Genomic DNA, 13,613 nt, shown 5'->3' with positions numbered 1-13,613 from the left:
AACACGCCTATGTAGTTGTGCATCTCTTCAACCCACACACACAATAATTCTGAATGCATTCGTTTTATGTCTCTCAAATACGTGCACAATTTTAAATGAATGTTGCATACATTTAATCATCCTCCATGTACACAGAGCTGACTACCACACAATGCAAACTCTTTCAAATCTTTAAAGTGCATGGCTTATACAGCTACACCCCCACAGACAATTTCACAGATGGACTAGGCAACTGTCTTGGCAGTATTGCCAAATTGGTCTCTAAAAGCAATTTATGTCTTTAGAGGATTACGGTTGTCCTTAAAAAAAGTATTTTTTTTATAAAAATGTCCAGGTTGCGCTTAAGAGATACAATGAAAGTGAATGGTGATCACAGCTGACAAAACAAGATTATCAGTCAAAAGCCTGTTCATCACACAAATTGATGTAAGGCTTTGGAACACATGGACTGTAGCACACAAACTGTATGGACTAATGTCATGATGCATTAACGGGGCGATTTTATTATTTTTTGGCACCTGACGGCCCCAGTCACCATCCACATTCATTGTATGGATTAACATTCCGATAAAGAAATTCTGTGTTCCACAGAAAACCGGTTTGGAATAGCACTGCTTTTTATTTATGAATGAACTATGTCTTTAAAGGAGCAATGTGGAGCTCATTCAAAGATAGTACAAACATAACGCTTCATTATGTAAGGTCTTTATACACTTCTGAAGACATTTCTGTCAATAGATTCTCAAAAGAATATTACCCACACAGCACCTCTGTGCTATCTTCCAAAATTGTTCAACAGTAAAAACAACCAGGAGTAGCGAACATTCACCATCTTTACTCGACTATCTTCACCAAAATTACATCGAAACTTAGTTACGCAACAATAGCACTTAATTAACAATTTTTCAAAAAGTTGTCACAATGCTAATTGACTTGTGAACACAACATTTTTCCTTTTTTAAAAACTATATTATTGCTGAATAGCTACTACACTGAGTAGTTACTTAATCTGTTAATGATTAATCCAAAGTATAGTCATTTTGTTAATTTCGACAACATTAACTCTCCAGCAAAACATGTTGATAACGGTAGTATACAGATTGTTACATTAACTTATTAACTCAAGAACAACTTGGCATGCAGACACAGTATGAAATACATCAACAATGCAGCAATACATGACATTTAAGTGACATAGTCATTTAGCCAACTAAGATTGTGCACATTACGTGTAGGTCTAGAGGAATGGATATTTACCGAGTGATCATTGTCCTCAGCAGGAGCTATTGTTGTGCATGGAAATGCAGTGAGATTGGAAGCATTCCAAGTTTTCCCATCACTAAGAACATATGTTCCCATCCACAGTTTTTGTGAACCGAGAGACGATCTTTGAATTTCCTGTGACATGCAGATGGTTACGGACTCTCACTTTATCACCCTCCTGAAAGCAAGGAGTGCATGCACCGCGCGCTATCAGTACATAGTTTAATTTTTCGTTGCAGCCCGTGTAACCCTTTGGCGAACAATCAAATCAGTAGGTGCAGGCACAGCAGGGAATGGCACAATAGACAGTCTTGTGCGCATTTTCCTGGCGCAAGGTAGCTGAAAAAGCGCGGTACCGGTTGAAGCATGCGGAGTGGCATGGTACACTTGCAAAAAGTCAGTTATGACAGGTTTCCATGGCTGATGTTGTTGAATAGCCACTTGGACAGTGTATTTGAGCATATGATTAAACCTTTCCACAGCACTGTTGGCCGCAGGGTAGTAGAGAGAGGAACAACAGTGACGAATGTCCCTTTTTTCCAGAAAAGAAGCGAAGGCAGCAGATATAAACTGAACACCGTTATCAGACACTATGCTCAGTGGGTTTCCATGGCGACTGAATGCGGATGACAGAAATAAAATCACAGAATCTGCAGACACGGTATGAGTAAAGGAAACCTCCGGCCATTTGCTGTAATAATCAACCAATGTGATAGCAAACCTGCAATCGGAAGCTGCAGTGTCAAATGGCTTGACTATATCCACAGCGACTTTCTGCCATGGTCCATCTGGCAGTGGTACCGGCTGAAGAGGAGCAGGATGAGACTTCACAGTTTTGTCATTGAAAACCTGGACGGTATTTCACATCATAATTAAATGGCAGTAGACCTGCAGACCATATTGCTACACAAATCCAGCACGGCCAACACCTTTAGTGGTAAGAAGAGTTGTGAGGGCCTGGTGATCTGTAAATAGAGTGAAACGGCTGCCCCAGAGGTAAGTACGCCACCTCTCAATGGCCCACCAGCACGTAAGTGCTTCTTTTTCTACAGTGGCATGTGAACGCTCAGCAGCAGATAGTGTGCTTGAAGCAAAGGCTACAGTATGTTCAATGCCATCTGCGCTGACTTGGGAGAGCACGGCGCCCAGACCATAATCAGAAGCATCTGTGAAGACAATGGTGTGCATTTTGGGGTCAAATAATGCCTTCTAAAATAAGAAGGGCTATTTGCACGCAGTTGTTTCATTTTGCTCAAGCTTTGTTGAGCTTCCTCTGAACAGCTGAATCCACTTGGAACTTGCAGGCATGCACGCACCGGAGCTACAACAGTGGCAAAATCAGGAAGGAACTTACTGTACCACGACATAAGTCCAAGTAAGGAGCCTAAAGTAGATACATCAGAAGGTGTATGAGCATTGAGTATGGCCTGTACTCGGGACTCATCCGGTCGCAGACCCTCTGCTGACACTGTATGTCCTAAAAAACAGCTGGCTGGTTTTTCGGACAAGACACTCGTCATTGTTGAGTTGTAAGCTGGCCAATTCTAGGCGCTGTAAGACCGCTTGAATAATTTCCATCCCCTGACAAGCCAGCAAGGATGAAGGACATCATCTACTGAAATGCTGCAGGTGCTGAGGCAAACCCATAACGAACACTGCAAAATCGGAGTAATGAAAGCTGTTCGATCACGACTGTCCTATTACAGTGCCTCGTAATGCTTGGTAGTAGACAAATCAACAGGAGTGAAAACAGTAGAACATTTTAGAGCAGCAAGTAGTTCATCCAATATTACTGCTTTATTTGGCTCTCTAAGGGTCAACAAAATAACAGACTTTTCCAGACTTCTTCTGTGTAACAACAACTAGTGAGACCCATGCAGATGCGTTGATGTCTTCTATCACCCCTGCCACTTGTCAGCGCTGTAATTTTTCTGACACAGCACTGCTAACACAGAGTGTCAGGCGGCTAAGTATTTGGCGTACCGGTGTGTTACAGTTTTTCAGTGAAAGAAAGACCTCCTTTTCCCGACGTTAACAGGAATTGAAGGGGCACGTAATGTTTTCGCGCTTTACGCGTTGCACAGCTTGTACGGGAGCAGTAACTTGACGGCAATTTGAAATAGACTTGGCCTGTTCGGCAGCAGATTCAATCTGACTCGCTATCTTGGAAGCTCTGTCCAATGTAAGATCAGTTTCGAGTTAAAGTCTTTTTTTCAGAGTTCACATGTAACAACAAGTTCTCGCAAAGAACCAAGCAGGCATGTTATCAGCCAAGGACAAAAGAGAATGAAGACCACATGCACTCTCGCCCAACCCCAATACCCCCAAAAATCTTTAAAAGTTACTTATTAAATGTTACATGAAAAAATATTCTTCACTTGGCAACACAAAAACTAGTTATTATAACTTCCAAATTCGGTCTGCCAATTTTGGAAATATAAGTTCAAATGTTTATTAGTTTAACAGTCACCTAAACAATATTTAATAAAATAGGTTGATGGTTCGTGCAAATATATGCTAATGTCAAATAAGATGGCATTTACAAATGGCCCTTGAATTGTTTATACTAGGCCTACTTTAAGGAATTATTGCTGAGTACAATAAAATGTAAACAATAATTGAACACAAAAAGTAAAGAATATTGTGGCCTCAAGAGACTTCCATACACAGCCTTTAGATGGCGCATATAAGTCATTCATAACAGCATTATTTCCAAATTAATCCGCAGGGTTTGCAAATGATGCATGTTGAGGTTTTAGATAATTTAAATGCATGCTTTCAGTAGAGATTTCAACGCGTTTATTTTACAGTGATCGCCATTTTGCCATTTGTAGAGTTTCAAGCCATCAAATCATAGAATGGCCTATTTTAGTCACACAACGCGCACATCATCAAAACCCGAATCCCACCTCGAATTAAAATAAATAGAATTTATTCAATTTACACAGGTGATCCCAGCGAGGTCAAAAAATACATAAATCCGTATTTACACAGAAAAATCCAATCCTTGAGCAACATGCTCTATAACTGTCTGATGAGAGGCCTGGCAGCGTCTAAGGAAGGCACGATGTTCATCTACAATGTTAGCATTTAGCACAAAGTAGGCTATTAGCGCAGTCTCCTTGTATGTCGTATCTATGTTAGGCAATGGGCAGAAAATCCGCTGACCCTCTGTGACAAGGCAGTGAAGCAGTACTGCTCATCCATTGCTAGGGTGCTTGGACCAGACCAGCAAATGCATAAACCATGTGGACAGATTTCTCCAACTGCCTGGGCTCAAGAACTTTAGTGTTCTCGAATAGTTTTGCCCCTCGGCTAGACTGGGATTAGACGAAGCATATACCATCACGACTCACAATCCTTGAACATAAATTAAGTCAGGGCTGGACTGCCACACTGAACTCACACTCTTTGAAGTTTCTGTATCCTCATGGCTCAGCATGTTTTTACAGCATGTTTCACGTGTAAACTGATTTAATAAAGTCTGGTAGGAAGTGAATAAACAAAATATTTTTGGCCAGACCCTAGTCATAATTTGCAACAAATTCAACCCACCACAATTAAAAGTTAAAAGTTTAATTGCCATCCTAAATCATCTGGTGCATTAATGTGGCGCCTAAGATCTAGCCTGCAAGGATAAGTTTGCTGCACTTTTCCCCACCTTAAATTAAAACACTGATTAATAAAACGCCTCACAGCGCTGATTTTATTCAAATTTAATTAAATACATTACCTCGACATTAATATTCTCCTTCAGATTTGTGGTATCAACAGGTTATCGAGGTGCATGTCAGAAACAAATGAGCATAAACACCAGCTCAAAACTGCAAGCATTTGCTCAGACGCAAATTCATCTTGGTATGAGAGCCATCCAATATCACTGTCATGGATAAAAGTCATAATTTTACCTAGAGGAGCTTTGCAGAGGAGCATCCATGTTGATTTTCTGCATAAAAAAGGACATCTTGACACTTTTGTTAAGACACACAGGTTAGGTTAGGATGGCCACATATATTATTTTAGCTATGTATACATTTGGACTGGTGAAGAGAACACATGGCTATATTTCACAGCACTTTAACACATAGGGCTTTATTAAATGTACAGAAATGTTTAGTCTCCCTCATATGGCTGTCAGAATCAGAGATGTGTGATTTTTAAACATTCCTGAAGACATCTACGGTGAGGAACAGATGGATGGATGATGACTTGTCAAAATGAATATGTCACAGACTGAACCGACAATATTTCTGCCACACATAGAACATGTTTCACTATTGTAGATTTATAGAAATAAATAATCTTAGAAATAATATGGAAAATCAATTTTTAAGGCAGATAATAAACATTTTTTTACAGTAGTTCTATGGGCAAATGGTGTTATGAATTTATACTGACAAAGTGTATGTATGCATCCTTGCAAATAAGAGTTTTTGACAACAGGAAGTCTAATATGTAGGGCGTGAACCTCATGTCCGAACCATTGATTTCAGGACCGGTCAAAGAGTTTCGCAAAATTGCAAATATATTAACAGAATGCCTCAATTGAGAGAAAGTAATATGCAACATTCAAAGTTATTTACAATTTAAAGGACCATTCACCCAAAGTCAGAACTTTGTCAACATATTCTTAGCCATTCAAGCCTGACAAGCAGGTCTGTGAGCGGCGCCGTAATGGCACTGGGCCAGATGGCTGCTAATCGGAGCTGGATTATTTTACCCTGTTGCAAATCTTGCAAGTCTATGGTGTATTATGTCTATCTGTTTTTTTTTTCTCACCACTTTCCTCATGTTATGCTGTATTTTTCTTCTTAAATCCATTTCGTTACACTTGTTATATGTGTTATAACAATAAATTGAATCCAATCCAATCCATTCATCTGTTCTAGCTATTCTGCTTGACATACATTGATGGTAGGGCTGTCTGGTTTATATGTCAGACAGTATTGTATGTCTTCCCTACTAACTCTGTGAATGTTATTACACATATGTGTAGCCAAACACACCCACAGATGTCAGACGAGAGTCAAAGCAGTTAAACTGGGACCATTTCCACAAGCCAGGACCGTTCACATTTACAGTATTTTTCTATCATGTGCACTTTATAATAAGAGGTTTGCTTGCTTAGATGTTTTATGTGTCCTGGAAGGCCAAGCTCTTGCTGAAAACCTCTACGTTTGGCTGTCTTCTGAGGCTTTCAAACAGCTTGACAAAGTCAAAGTGTTAGGAAGTGTACTTGAAGCTTTCATGGAGGGCAAAACATTTGTTCTTCGCTTGAGGGCAAATGACTCACACTTGAAGCTGATGCCTGGTGCCTCTTCAGCAGAACAGCTCTGATCAAAGTCTTCTTCAGTGTGACATAAAATTCACATTTCACACAGAAGGCAAGTTATTGTCTATATGAACAACCGTTTTATCAACAAATGATCGTCTAAAGGCGTTTAACCTTTGGAAAATATAGATGTCGACACTAAATGCTGAATTACATTTTGGGTAACTAGCTATAAATTAATACAGTAGATATTTATTTTTACTACAATAAATCTAAAGTCAATAGAAAATATCAGATTTATGTTGTAGTATAGCTTTATCACGGCTTGAAATGTATGCTTGTCTATAACACTCAGGGCTGTACAGTGCGTTGAAAGCTTGTCTGTGCTAAGAATAAACAATACAGTTCGGCTGTTCTGCGTGTCTGAGTGAATGAACACAGTCTAACGTTCTACACGTGTGACATTCTCGTGGATTTGAATGTGGATGCGTCTGTGTCTGCGTCTGCGTCTGCACTGTCTGAGGATATAACCTTCATCTGTAGCCCAGTGGTTAGAGCATGGCGCTAACAACGCCAAAGTTGTGGGTTCGATCCCAGGGGATTACACATACTTACAATGCATTATCCTATACATCTGGTTCTAAGTCGCATTGGATAAAAGTGTCTGCCAAATGCATAAATGTAAATCTCCAGTTGCTGAGAGTTTAATTCACTAGCATTCTGCTGTTTGAAAAAAGCTATCGTCAAACACACTTCCCAATGACCCGTCCAAAATTATTGTCACGTTAACCTGAACACTCAAATGAAAAAAAATTGTGGTGTAGGCATACTATATTATTTGCTATAGAAAACTGTAGTACCCTTGTAGTAAACACTGAAGTATACTATAATAAGGTTAAAAAACACCATGGTATAAAAAACATTATAGTATATAAATTTTCTGCAGTTTAATATAGTAAATACAATAGTATACTTCAGCAATATATGTTGATAAATATACCACTATTGTATGGTAAAAAAATTAATAGTAGTAGATAGTAAAACCGATTTCATAAAGCCACAGCGGGCACTAGGTAAAATGCTTAAAAGCAAACTTGACCTACCAGAATCCGAAACAATAATATTGTTACTTCAAATGAAATGTCATTATTTATCTTCAGACAATAATTTTTGTTCTCAATTTTACTTGTCCGAAGGACAAACGTATGACCATGCTTAATGCCAAGCCCTGCTTTCATTCGTTAATGGTTTAATCTGTTTTTGGAGAATATAAATAATTTTCATAATAATTTTTGTTACAAAATTAAAAATTCCATCCGGAGCCATATCTTAAATATGTCAGGATTGTCCAAAAAATATAAATATGTTCACATTAGACATAAATAAGTTCAAATTCATTTAATAAGAGGCTACATTATTGTTAGTCATGTTTTGTGTCTAACTGTTCTCTACAATTATTCCTTTAAAAGGGTGTTTAAAATGAACATTTTTTTTAATTTAAAACATGATGTAGGCTTAATTGATAAAGGGGTGTGCTTAAAGAGAATGTACCCATTAACCACACCTAGACTTTTTGCGTTTAATGATGTTTATTGTAATTGAAATGTTTATTTTAATTTAAAATAGAAATCCCTACAATTGTGATATTTTATTTTAACATAACTTTTTCTACTACAAACTAAATCTAAAAATGTCTTGTAGATTTTGGTGAGGACCTTATCGTTTAATTATCTTCTTTGCTGGTATGTTTTGCTATGAAACATTTTATTTGTCCCGTGAGACCTCTACAACAAAACAAACCTTTTAGTAATTGTCTTGGTTTTGTCCGTACAATGAAATTCTAGTTTCAACACCTTTATAGAGTTCCACTATTTTAAACTGTTTAAAGTCTGGATATAATGACTAACTTTCTCTTGTCTATTTCACTCAGGGAGAGAAAGGAGCCATTGGATTTCTAGGTGTAGATGGACCACGAGGAGTGCCAGTGAGTCTTTTTTGCCATTATGCCTCTTCTATCCTGTTTGAAGCGAAGGTACCATGTAGAGGTGCTAACAAAAAAAATGTGATTATACAAATAAATCTTTGGAGTATAATTAATTTATAAGATGTTTAACTTGTATTGTAGTTGCAGCTTAAATGAACTAACCCACTTCTTTTAATACCACAGACCCAAGATAAAGATAAAGTTTATTTTCATTTCAGAAAATAATGCATTGTTAGTTTCATGAACTGGAACAGACAGGAATAAAGTTAAGGACGTATTTTAATCATAGGCTTGTAATCTTTGATTTTTGTGAGCTGAGATCAAAAGATAAAAGGGTCAATTAAGTGACATTTGTTTATTTATATTTATTATTTCTACTTTTCAGTCACAGAGCTCTTGGATTATTTTTTATATATAAAATAAAATATTATGAAAAAATATGCATTGAAGAAATGTAAATATGCCTTTATCTATGTACTGTCAATTATAGTTTGTGGATATAAAATCGGAAACTGCAAAAATCGGAATCGACAGGTTGCACCTTCGGAATCGGTGCATCTCTTGTAAAATGAAATTTCTTGCATTCTGACATCTTTACACTGTTAATTTTGCTAGCTTAGTTTAACACGGTCAACTTGTCAAAAAAGATGTCGAACGTACGATGTAGTATTTCTGTTCTCGATTCACTCCGCCAGAGTTTGTACAGGTTTTGGAAAGATTTTTTTTTAACATGGAATCTAGTTTCGTAGCAAGGGTTCTTAATCCCGTATTGGTCAATTCTCCCTACCAGTGAGAGAAAGAGCTAGCCCATCAATGCGCTTCATTCGGCTGACGGTAGTTTAGCTGTGTTTGTTTGCTCACTGCATTTCGGTGATGAATGATGGCGCAGTCCCAGCGCTAAAAGATGCCAGACATGAACCTTGTGCGTTGAGTGAAACTTAGTCATATGTGTGTGTTTTGTTGGCAATCAGCACATACGTGAATAATGTAACCAACAATGTAAACCCTAATGTTCAAAATAATCAAACAGATTAAGTAATGTAAACTTAATTTTGTAAAAAAGTTCTACTTAGGCTACTTTCAATTAGTTCAACCACTAGTTCAATTTACTAAATTTAAATATGTTAATTCAACGCAATTGGTCAAGAAGGATTTCCAATTCCCCAGCATGCTTTACGTCAGACTGCATTAGGAGAATAAATATTTTTTTTAATATGTTTTTAGTAAAGTTAAAGACTTGTTAGTGTTCACATCTCTTAGATATTTAGAAGAGTTTGACATATTTTTTCGTTTTGTGGTTACCATTGTTTGGAAGAGTGGTGTATGTGACTATTGTCTGCGAAGCTACATTTCACCTGCAACATGTGTTATGTTACCAGTGAGCATTAACTGTGCTAATGCCAGTTCTGAGATCAGTCTCTTCTTGATCATTTTGGATTGCATAAATCAAGGTGATGCATTTTAAGATTGAGGAATATGCAAAATAAAGAAATCGAAAGAATTTAGGTTAATATCTTAAAAATACAACTTTGGTGTACTTATTTGTTTAAGTTCTGTCTACTTAATTTATTAAAAAGGATAAATTAAATATTTAAGTCGGAACTAACTAAGATTTGGTAAGAATTTTAACTTAACAGTAATCAAAATTTGAAGGTTCTTCATACTTGAACCATGAACCTCTACAACTCAATATAATTGAGTTCTGCCAATTTATCCGGGTTTACAATGAACACAAACTTTTACTGAATCAACAGTTATACAGGGATAATGTGATGATGTATTGTGTGCTTGTACTGTAATGTAGTTCCGCCCAACCCCTGTACGCCTCCATAAGCTCAACGTTTTCAAGAAAGAATCGAATAGCTGCATCTGTCTTTTAAAAAATGTATCAAACTAAATACTCTTCGAAGATACAAAGTACGCAGTACTTAATTAATTGCTGTGTATTAAAACTGTGTACATCTAATAAAGTATCACAGAGACTTTGTTCAGAAAAGACACTCTCAGTCTCCTTTAAATGCTCAGAACCTAGCAAAATAACATTAATGATAGTTAACTCAAAACAACTTAATATTCAGAAGCATATTAGAAAAGAATTCTCAAGCAATTTTAACCAACTATCCAATGTCAGATCCTACTCAATGAGAAGCGTCAACCTCTGTCAATTGCTTTGCAGTGGTTGCATAGAGTAAAAAAATAAATAAAGAAGAGCATTCATTAAATGACCACTTCAAGCAAGGCATTGCATCAAACATAATATTTACAAACCTACTGGTATGATGGAACAGCACACCCACACAACCAGATTCTTAAAATAATCTCAAGTACTGCCAGCATGTCAACATGAAGAACATCTTAAATTACAACCGTACTTTCAAAAAGCGGGGTGTTTCCATGTCAAAACATCCTGTACATTTGGAAAATGTTCGAAAAATGAATTTGTTTCGTTGTTTATGTATGGGTGTTTTTGGATTATGACTGAGGAGTGTTGGCACTTCAGACATCCTTAAAAAAACATCAATAGCATTGCTCAACTCGTCCAATGGTGTTGTAACTTTTTTAGAATTTTGGCATACTGTGGTAGCTATGTAACCATCTAGAAACCACATAATAACCATTTAGCACACCTTAGCAATAACAGCAAATTAAAAAACATGCACAAACATCCCAGTATTGTGCACTGTCAAGCAACTTTTCAGAAAATGTAACACAAAATCCTACAAATATCAACTCCACATGTTGGCAGTGTCTGTAGTACATTACTTTTAGGATTCTTTTACTTATATACAGTAATGAACATTTTTTTATCTAACTCAAAGGTATAAATGCAGTTACATTTTAGAATTACATTTTAACGTATGATTCATATACTGTATCAAGTTAACATTAAGAAGAAAGTGTGAAAGCTGCAGTGTTGTTATAGAAACTGTCAGCAGAACACAACAATATACTGTTCAAGCTTGGTTTTGTTGTTAACTTCACCCACACACTTAATAAACCACTGCATTCCCTGCCAGTCTGAATTAACCACTTCTCCCACTCAATGCCCCAAGCATACATGCTTTCAAAGTTTCTATTCTAAAGATGGTGGCTTGACAAGTGCCAAATGTGGCATTTGGCCATTTCACATCCTGTCAGGTCATACCTTGTCATTGCACATCATACAGTTGTGTACACTTAATTAAAAGTTCACATAAATATGAAATCCTATATACATCAACTCACCCAAGTGTCATTCCCAACCTCATGGACCCCAAAGTTGTGTATATTGGCCTTTTCTTGGTCATGGGTTCACCTTTTCTTATTATAAAAGTAAATAGAGACTGGGGCTGAATGAGTAAGTTAGGGTTACATGTAGGGATGTAACAATATTATAAATATTACTGAATCGCAATAGCAAAATTGTCTCAATATTATAATGGTCACATGACTTTATGAAATAATAGAACTTCCAGGCCTTTAACATAATAACAAAACAATCCAAACATCTAATAAAATTAAAATATGGTCCACATTATAAGCATTATATTCTTAAATTTCTAAAGGAATGTTTTCTGAATGCAGGTTCGTGAAGGTTAAGTAAATGTAGACAGAATTTAATTTTTTGGTTACTGTTCCTTTAAATAGTTGTTAAGGAATGTATCTACAAGACATCATGTGGTTTAGCTAGTTTCTGTTTTATTAATTATGAAAAATGTTCTTTGCACTTAATGAGAAGGGTGGAATAAATCAGTATGTCAGCAATCAGTTAGACAATTTTGCCAAATGGCTACTTGAAAGCTTATCTGTGATTTGCTAATAAGTCATTTCCTGCTACTAATCATTCGATCTCAAAGTGGTACATTAATACTTGGCTCATTTTTACAGTCAGCTTTGACATCTTTCATCTTTCATGTAATTACATTTACGATCTTTCCTATATTTCTGCACTGTGTTACCTCCAAATGAAATCGCACTGAAAGCATCAGAAGTTTCTCCGGTTTGATGTATTTCAGTCTTTCAGCTTTCTCTGAAATGTTATCGAGGGGGGACTCTCACTTTGAAATCACTCATTAACGTTAGGTAATATGCAGGCATCTCCATTTCAAAGGTGTGCGAAGTATTCTCACTTTTTTTTAAAACCCTTGGTTCTCCAGTCTCCAGACTTGATGTTTCCACTAAGTGTCTGTTGTTTACAGACTGCTGTAGGTGCTCTGTTAACCTAGCGACAGAAATTTGGGACACGCTGCCTGTGTATCCGGTTTGCTGTGTCTTACGGTGGAAACTGCAAAAGCAGATTGATTCTTCAATGTAAACATTTGGGGAAACAGCAGCAGGTGCTGAAAAGATTAGAACGTTGCACAGCTACTCCGATGCGGGACCCTGTTTCACAAATGGGCTAAAATGGCATTTTGCATTGAAGCGTGAACGTTGTTTTTTTGTTTAAAAGAAACCATGTAGTTTCTTTATATGATACCCTGATGAGGACCTACAGAGCATGGAAAGTTATTTTCAATTTGTGGCAGGAAGGAAGTAGGGCGTTAGATTCTTACATTTCATTTAGAAAAATAGTGTTTTTTTGCATATCTGCATTTGGTGACACTCAGATATGTTACCCAAATAAGTGTCCATAACATCAGTTTTTTTATTTTGTGACTTTCAATTTAATGACATAAAATGAGAAATATTCTCCTGTTCATGTGTCACCACATGGACATTTTTTTGAGAAGTTTTCTTAACACATCGCAAAAGACAAATTTTTCATGAAGATCATTTAATAATGTTATCAATTTAAAAGTATTTGATTACAAACTCGACATGATACCATAAAGGGATCGGTCTGTATGTCTTTCTTTCTTCTTCAAAACACAAAAGAAGATATTTAGAAGAATGTTGGTAACCGAACAATGGCGGTACCCATTGATTTCTATTCTATAGACACAAAACCAATGCAAGTCATTTACATTTTGTCATTTAGCAGACGCTTTTATCCAAAGCGACTTAAAGATGAGGGAAACAATGGAAGCAATTGGAACAACATACGGATAACAAAAAGCATGAGTGCAATAAAAGAAAACTGGTCTCATATAGACTACCACAGTATACAGAGTTTTG

The 13,613-nt window shown here is 36.7% G+C and overlaps 1 protein-coding gene across 1 annotated transcript in view; it reads left to right on the top strand.

Annotated features, from left to right (window-relative positions):
- si:dkey-225n22.4 (collagen alpha-1(XXI) chain) overlaps positions 1–13,613 on the top strand; it is a 43,350-nt gene that overhangs the window by 16,766 nt on the left and 12,971 nt on the right. The window contains exon 17 of the mRNA XM_056739082.1: positions 8,466–8,519. Within this exon, the coding sequence (XP_056595060.1) occupies positions 8,466–8,519 (54 nt within the window). The remainder of the gene's footprint in view (positions 1–8,465; positions 8,520–13,613) is intronic.

This window comes from Triplophysa dalaica, chromosome 23, assembly GCF_015846415.1.
Source record: "Triplophysa dalaica isolate WHDGS20190420 chromosome 23, ASM1584641v1, whole genome shotgun sequence".
Taxonomy (NCBI): Eukaryota; Metazoa; Chordata; class Actinopteri; order Cypriniformes; family Nemacheilidae; genus Triplophysa; species Triplophysa dalaica.
Note: the sequence above shows the minus strand (reverse complement) of the source record. Positions and strands in the feature narration are given on the sequence as shown.